At 41.1% G+C, this 19,571-nt stretch overlaps 1 protein-coding gene across 1 annotated transcript in view; it reads right to left on the bottom strand.

Annotated features, from left to right (window-relative positions):
- Nucleotides 1-2,329: 2,329 nt before the first annotated feature.
- si:dkey-150i13.2 (mitochondrial carnitine/acylcarnitine carrier protein) overlaps nucleotides 2,330-19,571 on the bottom strand; it is a 37,673-nt gene continuing 20,431 nt past the window's right edge. The window contains exons 5-9 of the mRNA XM_052091742.1: nucleotides 11,200-11,317; nucleotides 3,628-3,700; nucleotides 3,431-3,540; nucleotides 2,746-2,867; nucleotides 2,330-2,575 (exon numbers count right to left, since the gene is read on the bottom strand). Coding sequence (XP_051947702.1) covers nucleotides 2,513-2,575; nucleotides 2,746-2,867; nucleotides 3,431-3,540; nucleotides 3,628-3,700; nucleotides 11,200-11,317 — 486 coding nt within the window. The 3' untranslated portion in view covers nucleotides 2,330-2,512. The remainder of the gene's footprint in view (nucleotides 2,576-2,745; nucleotides 2,868-3,430; nucleotides 3,541-3,627; nucleotides 3,701-11,199; nucleotides 11,318-19,571) is intronic.

The raw sequence follows: 19,571 nt of genomic DNA, 5'->3' as shown, positions 1-19,571 counted from the left end.
AAGAGCATTACAGTTGGCACATGAGGGTCATCTTGGTGTGGTAGGAACAAAACAACACCTGAGAACAAAGGTTCGGTGGCCCGGAATGGACAGGGCCACAGAAAGACTTGTGAGGACATGTCATGGTTGTCAGTTGGTAGTGAAACCAGATGTTCCTGAACCACTGTCGCCCACAGTGATGCCTGAAGGGCCATGGCAAAACTTAGCCACAGATTTACTTGGTCCTTTGCCGGATGGACATTCGATTCTGGTTGTTGTCAACTATTACAGCAGGTACTATGAATATGCAATCCTCAAGTCAACAGCAGAAAAAGTGATTGACCGTTTGGAAGACATTTTCAGTCGGCACGGACTTCCCTTAACAATCAGGTCAGATTGTGGCCCACAATTCAAATCCTGTCAGTTTCAGGCTTTTTGTCAGGAGAACGGAATACACCATATCAGAAGAACTCAAAAGTGGGCACAAGCAAATGGAGAAGTGGAAAGACAAAACGCATCACTGATGAAACGAGTACGGACTGCCCACGCTGAGGGCCAGGATTGGAAAAGAGAGCTACGCAAATATGTGACTGTCTACAGGTCCATACAACACGCCACAATGGGCAAAAGCCCAGCGGAACTTCTTTTTCAGAGGAAGATCAGAGGGAAGTTACCAGACATCACAACTCCACATAGTGACCTTGAAGCTCGAGACAAAGACGCGGAGCAGAAAGGAAAAGCCAAGATATACACAGACCACAGACGAGGCGCTAAGACATCAGGCATAGCTGTTGGAGATCAAGTGCTTGTGAAACAGGATAAAACAGACAAATTCACAACATTTCACAGCACTCCTCACAAGGTAGTACGCAGAGAAGGTAACAGCGTTGTTGTTCAGTCACCCACTGGAGCAAAGTATGCACGGAATACAACATTTGTCAAGAAGTTTCTGTCTGCGGAAACACCAACATTGGATGGCGAAATGATATGTGCTCAGGAGCCAAGTAATGATAAGGAGCAAAAGGGAAGTGCAGAGGAATGCAAAGGGAACTGTGAAACATTTCAGAGAGAGGAACAGATTCCTAAACCTTGCAGACCCCAGAGACAAATCAAATTGCCTGAAAGGTTTAGAGACTATGTTGTTGAGTGACTGATAAGGGTTAGGCTATGTAAGAAGGAAAACAAGTAAAAATCAGATTAAGAGTTATGTTGTGGTGCGATGCATCGGTTCAGAAAGCATTGCTGATGTTTTATCAAGATGCACAGTGTTACATGTACTTTGAATGTTCTGAACGGTCTTAATCTGTAAGAAAATGTGAATGTTTAATTTGGGTAAGTTCATATTCAAGTAGAGGGGGGATGTTGTGTATTGATGTGACGTCATAAACGTCATCACGTACAAAGGAGAGATAAAGGATGGATGGAAGTTAAATCTGGTGTCTGTGTGGTTCGATCCGAAAGAACTAGAAATTATATAACAATAAGCAAAAACTTTAGGTGTCGACAACGTATTATAGCCTACTCGAACATCGAGTGCAAAGTGGGGAGTTGAAAAAAAACTTACGGTGCTCTGTCATCTGCAGCTGCTCCCGGGTGGCGCCTCTTCAGGTGCTCGTGCATTGCCGTGGTGCTAAAATGGAAGGCCATCTCCATTTTGCAAAGACGACATATCACGGAATTGTTTCCTTTTAAATTAAAGAATTCCCATACTTTAGAGGAACGAGTGCATGCCGCCTTGCACTTCTGATAGTCTGAGGAGCCACTCGTGTTACTACTACTCGCTGGCGCCGCCATCTTTGTTTTGGATCCGACGAATCGACACGCAAATTTTGCATCGACGTATTTTTTGCGTCGATGTCATCGATGACGTCGACGCGTTGTCCCAGCCCTAACCCCATCTGATTGGTCAAATTCGGATAAACAACTTATGCATGCAACGCACAAATGCTTGGCACATAAAAAAAAAAAAAATGTATTGCACCTCTCTGCGATACGGATATCGCATATACTATTATCGCGATAACGATAATTTTTCGATATATTGTGCAGCCCTAATTTGGACCTATTCATAATAAAACTCAGTTTATGCACTCAAAATCTCATTAGAGAGACATTGTTTTAGCGCAAAGATCATTTTACATACATCTAGAAAGCTCTTTAAACATTTTGAAGGCTGCAAAATAAGGCTGGTTGTCTAGCTTAATTGACATATTATTATTAAAGTGCAAATAATTCACATAATACTACACAATACATGAGTATTCTTGTAATACTAGTTAAGAGAATTTCATACAAAAGTAACAGACTTGACTGCAACTCTTGACATCATGTCATCTTTTGACAAGGCACATAATTCTGTCATCATTTTCTTAAGTATTTCTGTTGGTCTGACACTTGCTCGAGATGAAGGAAACAAAAAAGATAATGACACTGTTTTAAACAATACCAAAAAGGATGGAGTGAGGACAATGCCTACATACAAAAATTAGAAAATACTTTAAAATAAAAGCCCTTGTCAGTTGTTATAGTGAAATCACCAGTTTGGAGCAGCGTAGTTCAAGCACTTTAGCGCAACCTCGAAGCCTAGAAAACAAGCCTGCAGACAGGAGAAACAGAACACAGAGCATAAACTATGAAGAGCAGAACATTTCAATTATCTAGTCAACACTGAATATCACTAACAACAGCATGTTAAAGAACTAACAAAATGTTTCTGCTGATACAGTGAATGAATTTGCAGTGTCTGTACTGTATGTGTTTTCTTACCGCATTGGCTGGAAATGCTCGCAACATGACTGCGCTTAAGCCTTTATACAGACCACGAGCCCCTTCCTCTCGTAACAGAGTTGGTAACACATCCCCTAAACCTCTGTAACGGCCATCAGCGGCTGTGGCACAAAAGAAAGAACAGTTTTATGTTATACAAGGTCATAAAATTCAACAAAATGGCACACATTCAGATGAAATGATCAACCTGGTCTTATAGAATCACATCTGGCTCGAGCACATTGCAGCAGGTTCATGGGGAAATGAACACTAGAGGAGCTACAACAACAATGACTTTTATTCAAACAAATCACGAGTGAAACAGCAGATTCTCAGGTCATAAACGTACTTTTCACAATTGTCCTCACACAGTGCTATCTAATGACCTCAAAAAGCTTTTACTATAGTGTATGACTTGTAAGGCATTATCACACTAGCACTACATAACTGACTACATTTTAGGTTTAGGGTAGGGAGGTCGGTTTTGTTTATTTAAAACATGATAGAGCATTAACCTTAAGAAACCTCATCTGTTTGGCAAAAAAAATTTACTTGCTTTTAGCACAACACAGTGGACATTTCACCTCGGAACAATCGCAATATGTGTAATAAACCACATAATGCAAAAATGACACCACAGCCAAATCATTATCATGAGATCAGGATGGTAATGGTTGTGAGGTACCTGTTTGGTAGTTGGACTTAAGCACATCTGCAGGCAGAGCTATCAGCCAGTTGGACATGCCAGCTATCCCTCCTGCCAGCAGAACTCTGGATGTGCTGAGATCATGAACACTTACAGAGAGAAAGAGAGATGAAGAGTGTTGCATCTTAAATCCAGATATAATTTTACCATTAGGACAATAAAAGAGTGACTCATACCTCTCTCCTTCAGGGGTCAAAGCGTTTTTTAAGTACTCGTATGTTAGAAAGTATAAACCATTTGAAGGCACATCTGAACAATACAAAGAGAAAACATAAATTACTGTTTTAACACATTTAAATGAGTGCAATCAATTATCTTTACCTATAAAACTTTTGGAGAAAGTTGTGTTAGCTCAATTACAGAGTGTCTTGGAGAGAAATAGCATTTTTGAAAAATTTCAGCATGGTTTGAGGAATAAAACATAATTCTCCAAAGGGTTTTAAATGACATCTTGATATCTGTTGATCCTGGGGATTCTGCAATTTTATTGATGTTAGATTTGAGTGCAGCGTTTGACACTGTTGACCATGGCATTCTTATGTCGCGCTTGGATCACTGTGTGGCTATCCGAGGAAGTGCCCTTTGTTGGTTCAATTCTTATCTTAACGATATAATTTTTATTTTTTTTTTTCAATTCTTGCTCCCTCCCTTTTCTCCCTTTATATGCTCCCACTAGGGTCAATTATAAGGAAGCATAGAGTGGCTTCCATTTGGAAGTTATTGTGTTTTGGCCCACTGTGGTTAAAGGTAATACAAAACTTAATCTTGGCAATCTGACATCTTACTTCAAACCAGCTGTCAAAAACTTGGTAGGGATGTTTGATTCTTCCCTCAAGTTTGATCAACATATTAGAGACCTTGAAAGAGTTATCCATGTTTTCATTTTATTGTGCTTGGATTATTGTAATTCTTTATATACCGGATTATCCAAGTCCTCTATTTTACGGCTTCAAATGGTCCAAAACGCTGCTGCCAGTATTTTAATTTATCTAAGCATGAGCATATCACTCCGATTTTAAGGTTTTTAAATTGGTTGCCAGTGTGTTATAGAATGTATTTTATAAGTCACTAAAAGGCCTGGCACCTGTCTATCTGTTGGACCTGATAAGCGAAATAAAGCAGATGTCTACGATCCACTGATCAGAACATTCTGTCCACTCTCATATCAAGATTAATGCTGAGAGGTGACCGTGTGTTTGCGATTGGTGGCCCTAAGTTATGGAACAGACTTTTTCTGTCTGTCAGATCTGCCACCTCTCTACATGATTTTAAAAATAAGTTAAAGTCTTATCTTTTTACTTTGGCTTTTCATTTATCATAATTTGAATATGTTATCATTTCTTATTTACTTTATTATTCTTATTTTTTTATTATTGATTTTTTATTTTAAAACCTGGTTCTGAACAGCACAGTGGTCAACTTCTGTACAGTCCGGAATATGGGGCGTGGCGAAACATTGGTGCGGGATGACGCATTTAGCTCTGCCCATATATGATTTGATTGGTTTATACCGCAGAGCTTATTGGTGTATTGCGTTGAGAAGTGTGACGCTTTAAGCTAAACATACTCAAGGGGAGTTTCTGTTTTTTATGAGGACATACATAAATCATTACGTCTGTGTTTTACTGAATGATTATACAGCTCAAAGTAAATGAAGAAAAAGCGCAAAACAACAGCATACAGTTTCTATTAATAAGCAAACATGACGTTCAGAGCAGAATTCGGAGTTATTTTAGTGCAGTACCTGTAACTGAGATTCTAGTGCATGCATGACTCTCATATCTGTCCCTCATGTGACACACAGATTTATTTTTGTGAATTTCTCGTGCATGTTCATGCATTCACTTTTTCATCTTATCCGATTGTGCTGTTATTTCCCTTTTAAATCCTCATGTAACTGCCAAATTGTAAACTCTTGTTTGATTATGCAGCACTCCGCAGCTGTGGCACAACGAGTCCAATGTCTGAATGTGTTTGAAGTGGACAGCACAGAATTGTCACAGCTCCAGCTGACTATTATTATGCAGCTAAAATACTTTAATTAATTGCATTTTGAAAGCCTAATGTCACAGATATACATAGCAAATATGTGCCATATGTTTATTTAACATCAAAAATTTAAAAGAACCAACATAATGGCCCACATACATATTTTATTAAAGGTAAATGAGGGACATGTGGGATGTGTTTGCCTTAACTTTTTATTAGCACTTATTCTGAAATGCAAGTGAACTTTATCATTTTATTTGGCTTGTAATGTAGTGGACATCTTTTAATATGCCACTTGCTGCTGCTGGAGAAAGAAAAAAAAACATATCGGTCTCTCTATCCGATATGGATATCTGAATATACCTCTGATCTATGAAAAAAGGCCAATGAGAAGTTGTCGGACAGAATTTGCATGTCACGGCCACAGACATACGTGTATATACGTGTAAAATGCGTCTGTTTCATTCAGGATTTTTCTGAGGAGCCGGAAATGGTGGCTCGGGACGGACACAATGACGTGGCCGGGAGGACACAACGTCTCGTTCCCTCCGTCAGGGAACGGAGGTTACATACGTAACCTAGACGTTCCGTCTGTCGCTCACTTCAACGTTGTGTCGAAGAAGCGACACTAGGGGTCCAATTTATATCACGCCATGCGCTGAGCCGTGTACGTGTACTGCTGACACAGGAGCGGGCAGGTACTTGACATGCCAAAACGACCAGCTGTATCTTCCCCAATGCCCCATAAAGTCGTCGGAATCCTTATAGTTACCCTAAGCAGAGGAACATGGTGATACTTGCCAACCTGGGAATGGGCCGAGCCTAGCCGGGCCTCTTTTCTCTCTATGTTTCTCGCATAGAGCAGGGGCCCTTACACGCATCGTGGGAAAGGGGTCTTACCCAGTTTCCTATTTTTTCGGGGGGAAAAGACCCTGCGGAGACCACACCTGCCCAGAGAGGGGGAAAAAGTAAGAAAGGTAAAAGTGCCGATATACACCACATGGGCTTTTAAGTCACAAGTGGGAAGTGGCGCGGTGGTAGATCCCGACTCTTTGGAAGGAGGAGTTGCTACAGATACGGCGACCGGGGGGCAGTGGGAACTGCCCAAGGGAGACCGTACTGCGGAAAATACACACATGGGGGAAGTCCTGTGGAGCACCTATTCCAGTACAGGGTGGATTGTGTACCCGCAGTGGATTGGGTCGGTGAATTCCTCCGCTGAATTGCGGACCCCGAGGGTTAGGGAGGAGTCATCCAGGGAGCCGGAGTGAGTGGGATCTCCTGGGAGAAAAAGCGCACAGTTTTATCTCAACCGAGGGAAAGGGTGCTAGGTGCAAACGATCCACCCGGTCAGTCTGTCAGCGTATTACCGAGTTCTACCGGCTCGGACCTGAGAAAACACAGGACGAAACTGACCCTACCCTGAGAATTTAAAATCTCTCAAAAGTATTAGGTGTTGCCCAACCCGCTGCTCTGCATATGTCTGCCAGGGAGGTGCCTCTGGCCAGTGCCCATGAGAACGCAACACTCCTTGTTGAGTGTGCTCGGACCCGCAAGGGGGGGCACGGCCTGGGTGCAATAGGCCAATGAAATGGCGTCCACCACCCAGTTGGAGAGCCTCTGTTTGGAGACAGCATTCCCTTTTCGCTGTCCACCACAGCAGACAAAGTGCTGCTCAGAATGTCTAAAGCTCTGATTGCGGTCCAAGTAGGTATGCAAAGCATGTACCGGACACAGCAACGAAGAGTCTGGGTCTGCCTCCTCCTGGAGCAGCGCTTGCAGGTTCACTACCTGGTCTCTGAAGGGCGAGGTAGGAACCTTGGGCACGTAGCCCGGCCGCGGTCTTAGGATCACATGCATGTCTGCCGGACCGAACTCCAGGTAAGTGTCACTGACAGAGAATGCTTGCAGGTCCCCGACCCTCTTGATGGAGGCGAGCGCAATCAGCAGGTCCGTCTATAGGAACCTGCGGCTCGAAGGGGGGTCTCTGAAGGCCCGAGAGGACCACTGAGAGATCCCAGGAGGGGAACAGGCTTGGCCGGGAGGGATTTAACCTCCGGGTGCCTCTTAGGAACCTGATAATCAAGAAGTGCTTACCCAAAGAATTGCCGTCTACTGTGTCGTGGCGGGCTGCGATAGCAGAACCAAGCCCGGGTGGGCCAATAGGGAGCCACTAGAGTGACTTGTTCCTCGTCCTCCCTGACCTTGCACGGCACCTGTGCAAGAAGGCTCACTGGGGGAAATGCGTACTTGCGCAGCCCCGTGGGCAAGCGGTGTGCCAGTGCGTCTGCCCCGAGGGGAGTCTCTGTTCGGGCATACCAGAGCGGGCAGTGGGAGGTCTCTCGGGAGGCGAACAGGTCTACCTGAGCCTTGCCGAACCGTTCCCAAATCAGCTGGACCGACTGGGGGTGAAGCCTCCATTCTCCACTGGGCAAGCGTTGTTGTGATAGCATGTCCGCCACCACATTGAGGTAGCCAGCGATGTGAGTGGTGTGCAGTGACTTGAGTCGCTGCTGACTCAAAAGGAGGAGATGACGGGCGAGTTGTGACATGTGGCGGAAGAGTACGGCGCCTTGGCGATTTATGTACGCTATCACGGTGGTGCTGTCTGATCTGATCAATTCGTGTTTGCCCTGAACCAGCTGGAGAAACCTCTGCAGGGCAAAGAATACAGTCAACAACTTTAGTTGTACACCTGCTGCAAGGGGACTCCTGCCCGCAGAAAGCAGAGGTCTATCTCACGGCCATGCTCATCTCGGGACTCGAGTCTGGAGCCAGTGCTGAAGTGGTCTCATATGCATCAACCCCAGCAGCGCGACCGCCACGGAGTACGCCATATGCCCCAGGAGCCTCTGGAAAAGTTTTAAAGGGACCGCAGTTCCTGGCCTGAAGGCGGCAAGGCATTCCAGCACTGACTGCGCACGCTCGTTGGTGATGCACGCTGACATTGAGACTGAGTCTAACTCCATGCCGAGAAAAGAGATGCTCTGAACCAGGGTGAACTTGCTCTTTTCCCAGTTGACCCGAAGACCTAAGCGGCTGAGGTGCCTGAGCACCTGGTCCCTGTGGGCGCATAGTAACTCTCGGGAGTGGGCCAGGATGAGCCAGTCGTCGAGGTAGTTGAGTATGCGGATGCCGGCTTCTCTGAGCGGGGCAAGGGCTGCCTCTGCGACTCCGTCTGAAGCAGAGAGCACTCTACCGCATCCAGGTACTACACAGGGGCGGAAAGGCATCTTTATAAAGACGCGTCCTGAGAAGGATGTTCAACGCCGCTGTGTATTGCTCTTTTAGAGGGAATTACTCTTTTAGAGAAAATCACTCTTTTATAAACTCTTTTCATTTTTGCGCTGTCGAAGCGCCCAGGGGCGAACTACACTGTCGTGCAGAGAAGGAGAAAGCCGCTGAAGTGCGCCACAGATCCAACAGCAGTATCGCTCAGAGGTAGAGGCACAGGTGTGTGACTAGCAGCTCGCTGCATACACGACCATTGGCTCCGAAGAAAATTTCTGAATGAAACAGATGCATTTTCCCGCCTTTATACCCGTATGTCAGGGGCGGGACACGCACTATTCGGCACTCAAGAGAGACCCCTAGTGTCGCTTCTTCAACACAACGTTGAAGTGAGCGACAGATGGGGAACTGACATTTCTAGGTGTTTTTGATTGAACATATTGGGCTAATGTTCAACTTTTAAACAAAACTATAAAGGAAACACGGTCTTGCCTACTTAAGTGCACATGCATGCAGCATGTCTAATGTCTAAAACATGCCATTGCTTATTAGACTTAGCCCACACTAAAGCAATACTAGCCCGAATACAGCTTCGGAATGTATGCTACAATTCATTGCGTTCAGGAGCCCGAGCTGTTCATGAGCAAAGTAGCATATTTTCGCTAAGATGACATTGAGGAAAGCGTTAGAATGTAAGTTATTCCTTATAATCAGATATTATAACATAAGTGTAGCATATTTATGCTACAATAATACAATTACAACTCGTACTGTGATGATGGATAAAAGGTGTGTAAACTATCACGTCTACTTACACACTATGGCCAAAAAACGGAAATATGTAACACAATTAGTAGCATCAGCCTCAGAATTGACACCCATGGACAGCCCACAGTCTGTTTTCTAACCATCTGATGCTTAACCCTCTGGGGTCTGAGGGTATTTTGGGCCCTGGAGAAGTTTTGACATGCCTTGACATTTGTGCTTTTTTCAGTTGCTTAAAAACATATTAACCCTCTGGGGTCGACAGACGCGCCGGCACGTCCTGCTGGATATTTTCGTCATTACAGCAGAAACAACTTAAAATACTTTGTCATTTTGGGGCATACAGATAAGTGTAAAACATCATTAGAGACTATAAAGGGTCTACTTTTATTTGTGTACACTCACAATAACAACAAAATCTTGTGCTTTTGTAAAATAAAGAAAATAAAAAGGGTGAGCTTTCAGCAGTCTCTGTGTTCACGAGCATATTTCAGAAACACGTCACTTAAATGAACTTAAACTCCACGAATACTTTTCACACAAACATGAAACATATGTCTAAAGAAAGCTTCAAATGTCTACTTTTAAATAAAACAATTCAAATTTAAAACAAATATTCTCCTGCAATGTAATCTGTATGAAACAGAAGCAATGTACGATTTTCCTGGCTCAGCTTCATTATCTGTAATGTGATCCCACCCACCAGCAGAGCGCGCCCTTCATACGCTAATGTGCTGAGACGATCAAGGCAAATGGTACACGCCCCCGACTGCGAGATTTGATGTAAACACAACACAACTCAACTTTTCTGCGTGTTTGTAAACTCCTGGATGTAAGGATGAGTTAACATTTTCCTCAGAAGAAGAGCGGGACCCAGATGAACATTTGTATTTTGAAGAGAGACTTGATCCAGCAGAGGATACAATTCCGGACAAGTTAGTAATTTAGTTTTTTATATAAACATGTAAATATTTTACTAGTGGGACTGTTTCCAGACTTGCCAGCCAGGATTCAGGGTATTGACATTTGAAATATGTCCTAATAAGCAAGTTTTAGTTACATTTAAAAGCTGTTTTGGCTAAAGCAGGTATTTAAATTGTATGCTGTATGATAAAAATATGATATGTAGTATGATATAAAAATAATATGCAGCAGGACACATCGGCACATCCGTCGACCCCAGAGGGTTAAAGCACACAAAACTGGAAAACGCTTTCTAGATCAACTCAAAATCTGATTGGCTGGTTCCATGGAACTTATGCGAGTAGACACACACACACAGGACGATTTAAGAGCACTTTTGAGGACAAAATAATCACAAGTTTGTCAGGCTAATGACATAAAATCTTTAAAAGATATTCAGAGTTTCGTTTGAGGTATGTAGCAGAAAGTAATATGGATAACCATAAGCAGAGCTGCATTTTCTGCTTTGTTTAGTTATACAGTATCTGTGAAATTCTTTACAATGAGGTTTTCTATGCTCTACACATTTTCTGCAATTCTCCTGTGTGGTTTTTGTGCAATTGCTCGCATATATTCTTTTATATAAAAATGTTTACCATGTTGGCCCTTTATTATGATATGATACACCTCCGATAACCCCGCCCCTAAACATCCCTTACTGACAAACCTGACTGTGATTGTTCGCTTTACATGCTAGTTAGATGGCTTTTCTTGTCTAAATGGGCGGATCTTGGCCAAATGAAGTGGCTATAGACCCCAGACCTATGCCATAGTCATAGGTCATTAAAAAGCATACACACCTCTAATAAGAGTAAGCACAGTGCCCTTATAAACACTGCAGATTCCATGCTCCCTATACAGTGTGAGTGCACAGTTCACAGGTCCAGTGTACTTCAGCTGACCAGCTGAGGACTGGATCTAAAACACACAAGTAAAGGTTAAGACTTGTAGACAAAACAAAATCAATAAAATCAAATAAAAATGACTCATTAAACTAATAATATAATATTAGTTTAATTGACAAAGATTTATGGACAGCTTTCTTTTTAAATGTTTTATGAGTAAGCCCAATCTAACTCATCATTACAAATACATGATGTGATTTTACTGGTTATATATGATTGTATTGTTGTTTTAAGATAAAACTATTTTCTTAGAGAGCCTAATTAACTTACTGTATTAATTCACTGACAGTATCTGTGACTGTTTTCCTTTTTCGTTTATTCTCTATACCAGCGCTACTCACAAAGGAGGGTAGTAACGTGCTACAATTTTATTATTTTACTTTTATTAATATGTTTAATTGTGGGTACTTTTTACTATTACTCAAGCAAATTTCTAATGAAAAAAAATTACTTTTACTTTGTTAAAATAGGCAAAGTTCCAGACGTTACATTACTGGTTTTAATTCAACGAGTTTTATTAAATGCGTCATTTATTGAGAGTTATTTAAATTCGTTTTTTCTACGACAGTGGAACTTTACAGCCACGCTCTGTCACTCGAGTCGAGCTCATCTCTCCTGCAACAGCAAGTGCTCCAAACAAACACTTTCGTTTGTCATGCAATGCCTTCATTTTACACAGAGACAAGCGGATATTTCAAGATTAAAATAGCAGCTCCAACTTAAGAAAGCTTGTTGCGGTAAGTTTTGACGTTGGGATAACTTGAGCTTGTCTGTGTCATGGTGATGGTCATTTTTAGGTTGATTATGTTACTATTGGCTCTTATGACCTTAGTTTATAAGTATACATTTTTATATCAGTGTTGCAATACATTGGTGTCTACTGTATAAATCCATGTAAACATCGAGTGCAGACAGCATTTCTATATTTGACAGACATGGAACATTTTTCCTTTGGACATCAGAGAACAAGCTTTGATCTTAAATAAGCTTAACATGCTTCCAAACAAAGAGATAACGTGGAGTTTCCCATTAGTAATTATCTTAGTTCTTTCGACACTTGAAATACTGTAAAAATGCAGTACTTTAAAAAGCTGTGAAGTAGATACAGTAGGCATTAATAAAGCATGATCTTGCTTCGTTTTAATCAGTATTATATATAATTGGGCCTGTGGAACATAGTTCATGTTTTTTCATCGTAATAATTACTAGAAAGTTTTCCAAACTTTTTCTGATTGACAAATTTGTCCAAATCTGACAAGCGTCTTTATAGTGATTGTTCAGCCAAAATTCATATACTGTAAAAATTTCCCCAGCTTCATGTTGTTCCAAAACCCGTGTGACATTCTGTATTTTATGAGACCCAAAAGATGTAAGACAGAATGTTAGAGACTGACAGCAGGGGCGGACTATGACTAAAAATTGGCCCTGGACTTTCTGGCCCAGAGCAGCCCACCAAACCCGGGCCGCAACACACCACACCATAACACACTGGCTCATTTTCCATTTTCCAGCTCAATTTCAAATTTTTGCATTGAAAAAATAAATACATTTCTATTGACAAGTCATGACAACAGGCCCCACAGTTAAAATTTGTCAGAACTTTAAAACATATAAAACCACTGTAAATGTGATGAGTGGATGTTTTATATAAATCACTAAAATAATCACTTTATAGCTCAGACAAATAAGGTTAAAATGTACATGAAAGTACAAGAGAAAGTGTGTATTTTAGGTGCTGTGACACGTCAACATTTATTCAAAGTTTTTAAAGATCTTAATCTTAACCTTCAACTTTTTTACTATAAGTTCAAATAAACTATTATCTTAGTTAATATGAGGTTGTGGCAACAATTATTATAATAATAATATATTATATATGTATATATCTAGCTGTAAAAGATCTTCAAATGTTCTTAGACAGCAGTTAGATGAAGAAAGTGACAAACAGAAGGACACTGAAGACAAGATTTAACGTTTAATTTCAACTGTCAATTTTTATATTAAAAAACAACAACGAAAAAAAACAAAAAAACAATGAAAACAAAGTTGGCCAGAATATGTACATATATAAATAAAAACAATATATGCACACAAAAAAACACACCTCTTAAAATTTAGAACTTTAAAGATATTTTGAAGATTAATTGCTCATATTTTCACTCTATGTGAGTTTGTTGCGTCTTTTTATCTGCAGTTTTAATTCCTTCCCCAGATTGTTCATAAGAAAAAGTGAAAAGCCCAATGCTTTGACAAGCACCGTTCCTGCTATTCTTTAAACAAAGTAAGCCTCAAAGACTCAATAGCCACATAGTAATATTTTTCATTACTTATTTTATGCATTTTTATCAGGTGTGAGCATTATTCAGCAGGCCACACCTTCAGCTCCCACTAATGCTTTGCGTTATGAATAAATTATGCAAAGGACTATCAGTGCTCATAGCTTTACTGCTTACCGATTTTATTTACGCTGTTGTTATTGTATTTGTATTAACTTGCAGTTATTTGTCATTTATTATCAAATACTGAGGTCCACGCCAGGTACAGTGTCAGTACACTCATACGGAAATACGCTGTCTGGAAATGTGCAACTAAATTCAAAATATAAGTAATTTCAGTTTTCAAAATAAAAGCCATTTTAATGGATTTTATGAATATGCACTCTGTAATAGGGTTCACGCAGGCATGTTGGAGCCCAGGGTGTCCGTCTATATTTCCTGTAGTATGAGATGGTACTTCAGCTATAATTTCATAATCAGAAATATATTCATCAGCAGCCTATCAAATCTCTATGAATAATGAGGTGTCCATTTTCATGAGGATTTACGCTAGTTCTCTAAATTGCTGCTGAATAACATTAGAGAGGGAATTCAACTGCAAGAGGATGTTACAATAAATAAATAAATAAATAAAAAAAACAAATAATATCTAAGCATTGCTGATATTATGAGAGCTGCGGTAGGTCTGCATGTGCATTCATACACAGTACATGTGTGCTCAAGCGTGGTCTGTCAATCAAACATGCACGCTCACAATCTCACTTGAGAGTTACTCAACATGGCGCGAATATGTACAATCTCTTGAATAGCTCATCAGAAATATGTACTCATCATGACAACAGTATTTGCAGGAAAAAATGACTGCATTGAGCAGTGGCATGTCAGGGTCATTATTTAGTGTGGGCCACAAACCGTCACTAAACAATAAATGATCTGACTGATCTTTGAAACATTGATAAATAATTCCAAATTCTGTCTGTCATTTTGACAGATAAAAAAAAAAAAAAAGAAAAACATTTTAACCTAGTGCATCAGTTTTGACCTCACTCTTTGTCCCTCCCATTCCCGCTGTGCATGTGCCCTGTTTATTCCCTGGAATTAATATGAGTATTAACTGGCACATCATAATTTACACCTGCATTGTGCATCTCTTTTGTGTTTGGAAATTGAGTAGACGATATCTTATTTCATGACAGCATTATCATTATTTCAGTGTGATAATGTATGATAATAAAGCGCAAACTGCACAATACAAAAACTAGAAAACTCAACATATATCTGCAAGCAGCAATGACGGGCTCAAACACCATGGGCCCATTTCCACCTGGTGGCTTTTGGAAAACAATGCACGATGGACATGCATTTGGTTGAGTAAACAAATATGAAACCATGTCTTACCTTCTGCTCAGACACAATGTTTAACAACTTATTATGATGTGTTTGGCACATGTAATAAATGGGTAATTATGGCGATTTTAAAGTTGTCCGGCTTGATGAGAACAATATGTGTACCAAGTTTGGTGACTGTAGGTGAAAATTATCTCACCAATTTAATCAAAAGGCGGAGTTACAGAACCCGCCTTACACAACCATGTATAACAATTTTCCCAGGCCTAATGGCCAACGACTCTGACGTGTTTGCAAAATTTCATGAAATTTTAAGCATGCCAAGTGCCTCAAAAACACCCAAACATAGGAAGAAAGGAATAACAATGTGTTGCCATGGCGTGTGACACTACGCTCAATATCCCGCTTAACGCGTGTGCGCTCCTTTCAGCCGCTCACAGCCCAAGCTGACGCACTGCTCAAGTATCGCTCACGCTCACCGGTAAAAAAGCATTCGCTCAAATCCCGCTCCGACATTACATTTCTCTGTATTATACTTGGTTCAAACCACATACATATGGGGTAGCTACAGTGGCCCTAGCAACTGCCCCTTTGCCCACATGGGCTGAGGTACCCCTCTGGGTGAAATATAGACTACAGGCCAACATTTATTAAATAATCAAATGATTAGTTATGTACAAATCTGAAATTATGTGATTGTATTGTTGTGTTTTTGTATATAAAATCTTGCTGTTTATTTTGGACTGGTTTACAATAACTGTTAGAGAAGCACTGTCAGTGCTTGGGCTCTAATAATAATAATCCTTAGAAAAACAATAGGGCCTCCACACTTTCAGTGCTTGGGCCCTAATAATAATAATAATCCTTAGAAGATCAATAAGGATCCACACTTTCAGTGCTTAGGCCCGATTAATAATAATCCTTATAAGAACAATAGGGCCTCCTCTGCACTTTCAGTGTTTGGGCCCTAATATTAATAATAAAATTAATCCTAAGAAGATCAATAGGGCCTCCACACTTTCAGTGCACGGGCACTAAAAAGCAGCACATAATTTCAGCTAATTATGCATGCATTTAATATGAGTGCAAACATAAGGTTTAGACCACAACTGTCCGTTATTTTAGTGGTGTTATTTTAACTGTGTTAGCTGAACTCCACAGATGTGCTTTTATGTTACACTTTATGTTCACATGAGAAACTATGAAGTTCTGTGAACTTGTGCATGTGTGTATGCTCTTTATCCGGCAAAGTTTAAAAACCTAGCTTTAGTGCAGCGGTTGATTGACAGGTAGAAGTTTCACACTAGAACTCATTGGTTTCACCAGACTCAAACAAGGGGATTCTACTGTCATATATGTGCAGTTATAATGGAAACTATGTCCCTCAATGCCCTAGTATGTATAAAATGAAAACAAGTATGACTGATGAAAAAAGATCATGACAGAAATTTTACAGAGAGTGACAAATAAAGATTTTTTTCTAGCTAAACCTCTGAACATGACGCCACACAAACATCCCTAATTATTTAATTTCAGCACAAAACACAATGAAGATGTGCACATCCACATCAAGAAGCTCAAGTGACTGTAAAAATAATCCACAAATAGGCAAATCATCAAAGGGTGTGTATATTATCTCACTAACTCGCCTGAACAGCGTAACAAAACAAATCAAAATGACAATATCATCAACATGATATTTCCGTGGCAGGGAGAGCCGCCACAAGAGACCTTCCACCACCACAGGCAGCTCTCATTGGCGCGGTCACAGTCACATGCGTCTCCCTTATGATAAGTCACCTTTATTTGCGTCCCTCTCGCAATCCGTCACTGTTAATATATATTCAGTCCGGATCGGGAACAGCATCTCCACCACCACCACACTGAGCACTGGGGCCCCCCAGGGCTGTGTGCTCAGTCCACTGCTGTTCACTCTGCTGACTCACGACTGTGCAGCAATGCACAGCTCGAATCACATCATCAAGTTCGCCGATGACACGACCGTGGTGGGTCTCATCAGCAAGAACAACGAGTCAGCATACAGAGAGGAGGTGCAGCGGCTGACGAAATGGTGTAGAGCCAACAACCTGTCCCTGAATGTCGACAAAACAAAAGAGATGGTTGTTGACTTTAGGAGAGCACAAGGTGAACACACTCCGCTGAACATCGACGGCTCCTCTGTGGAGATCGTCAAGAGCACCAAATTCCTTGGTGTTCACCTGGCGGAGAACCTCACCTGGTCCCTCAACACCAGCTCTATCACCAAGAAAGCCCAGCAGCGTCTCTACTTTCTTCGAAGGCTGAGGAAAGCACATCTCCCAACCCCCATCCTCACTACATTCTATAGAGGGACTATTGAGAGCATCCTGAGCAGCTGCATCACTGCCTGGTTTGGGACTTGCACCGTTTCGGACCGCAAAGCCCTGCAGAGGATAGTGAGGACAGCTGAGAAGATCATTGGGGTCTCTCTTCCCTCCATCAAAGACATTTACAAAAAAAACACTGTATCCGCAAAGCAACCAGCATTGTGGACGACCCCACACACCCCTCACACAAACTCTTTACCCTCCTCCCGTCTGGCAAGAGGTACCGAAGCATTTGGGCCCTCACAGCCAGACTGTGTAACAGCTTCTTCCCCCAAGCCATCAGACTTCTCAATACTCAGAGACTGGTTTGACACACACGTGTCCTGAGTTGCACTTTAATTACTGTCACTTTATAACTGTCTGCTACCTCAATAACTGCTATGTGCATAGAACATTATCTCATAGTATGTTATATTTACATTTTTAGAAACTGTCATCTTTTTGCACTACTGAGTACTGGTCGGCGCTGCACTGTCTATTGTCCTGTTCACTGTCAGTAATTTGTTGTACTGTCTTGCACGTTTGCACGTGCACTTTATATAGGTATATATAGGTAGTTTATATAGGTATTTTATTTCGTTGTGTAGTCTCATGTGGTCCTATGTTGGTCCTTTGTTGTTTTTATGTAGCACCATGGTCCTGGAGGAACGCTGTCTCGTTTTGCTGTGTACTGTACTAACTGTATATGGTTGAAACGACAATAAAAACCACTTGACTTGACTTGACTTGAATACTGTATATATACACATACAACATTTGGATATACATATATATAGGGACAGTTGCATAATATTTCCAAATGCGCACGTGTATACTGTCTATACACTACTACTTAATACATATATATGCACTTCTCTTGCCTCTACAAAGGACCATGCGACGGTGTATCGGAGAACCGGCGAGTAGGTTGTATTTTTTTCATCTCTTTCTCCTCTCTCTCTCTCACTGCCGCTCTGCGTTGGCCTTTTCCCTCTCGTTTAAATTTTAGTCTCTTTTGGGGGGTACTACACTGTTACAGGAAGTACCCCCCATTTTAATTATTTCTGTTTCCCTCCCCTTGTCCCCTCCCTCGTCCAGGTAGATGGGGATGACCTGTGCCAAGTGTTGGTCTTGCAAGATATGTCATATGTTTTTTGTATCCTCATTTGGGTTTTTAGTTTACAGATTTATTGCACTTATATTTTAAACATAGATACGTTTGTAACCTTGATCCTGCTCACGGACTGAACATATCTCCGGTGAGACCGATCTTACACTGTTTGTTTGTACACGCTGGATTTTCAGACTGTAGTCACCGCCATACCGGACATTCCTACATTCACATATATATATATATATATATATATATCACTGTCTCAGTCATTGTCATGCCATTATATGTTTTGTATATATACTTTTCCTTTAATGTAAATACACTTGGGTTTATTGTTCATATATCCGTGTTTGTGTAGTTTCTTCCTCAACACTATCACTTTAGAACAGCACCGTTCCATTTTTGTGTTATACCCCTTATTTATTTAGGGGAGTGTTACACGTTTTCTTGCATTGTCTGATGCAGAAATTTTAATACAAATATATTTAAATGTCTTCCAATACCCACAGTTTTCACCTAAATGTATGGTAGCCTATTTTTATGTGTAATTCTTTCATCTTCTTTTTTTCTTGCTAATTGCATATCCGGCTATTGAGCACTAAAACATTCAATTTACAATGTACTTAACGCAAATACAGGGGTATATAATGATGATTTGTGAGTTTTCACTGCAAAACAACCCAAAATAATTCAGGAAAAAGCACAGCAAAATCCTGATGGGACTGAATAACAATAAAACGACTTGCACTTGAACCTAAAGATTCAAACTGAGACTAATGAAGAGTAAAATATTAACAGGGCAGAGAGTAAAGCCACATTTTTTACACTTAAGCCCTACCAATTCCAGCGAAAACACTGTGTTACTTGATCGAGAGGGAGACGCAAAGAATGGTGACGGATCGAGAGGGAGACACAAAGAATGGTGACTCATCGAGAGATACAACTAACTGTGAGATGGAGACGCAACGAACTGTAATGCAGAGAGGGAGATGCAAATAATGGTGACGCATCGAGAGGGAGACGCACCTTACTGTGACACATCAAGAGGAAGACAAATAACGGTGACGCATAGTGAAGGACACGTAAAGAAAGGTGACACATCAAGAGGGAGATATAACTTACCGTGATGCATCAAAAGAGAGATGCAAAGAAAGGTGACGCATCGAGAGACGCAACTAACTGTGA

This window comes from Xyrauchen texanus, chromosome 25 (assembly GCF_025860055.1).
Source record: "Xyrauchen texanus isolate HMW12.3.18 chromosome 25, RBS_HiC_50CHRs, whole genome shotgun sequence".
NCBI classification, from domain to species: Eukaryota; Metazoa; Chordata; class Actinopteri; order Cypriniformes; family Catostomidae; genus Xyrauchen; species Xyrauchen texanus.
This window is presented reverse-complemented; position numbering and strand designations above follow the sequence as displayed.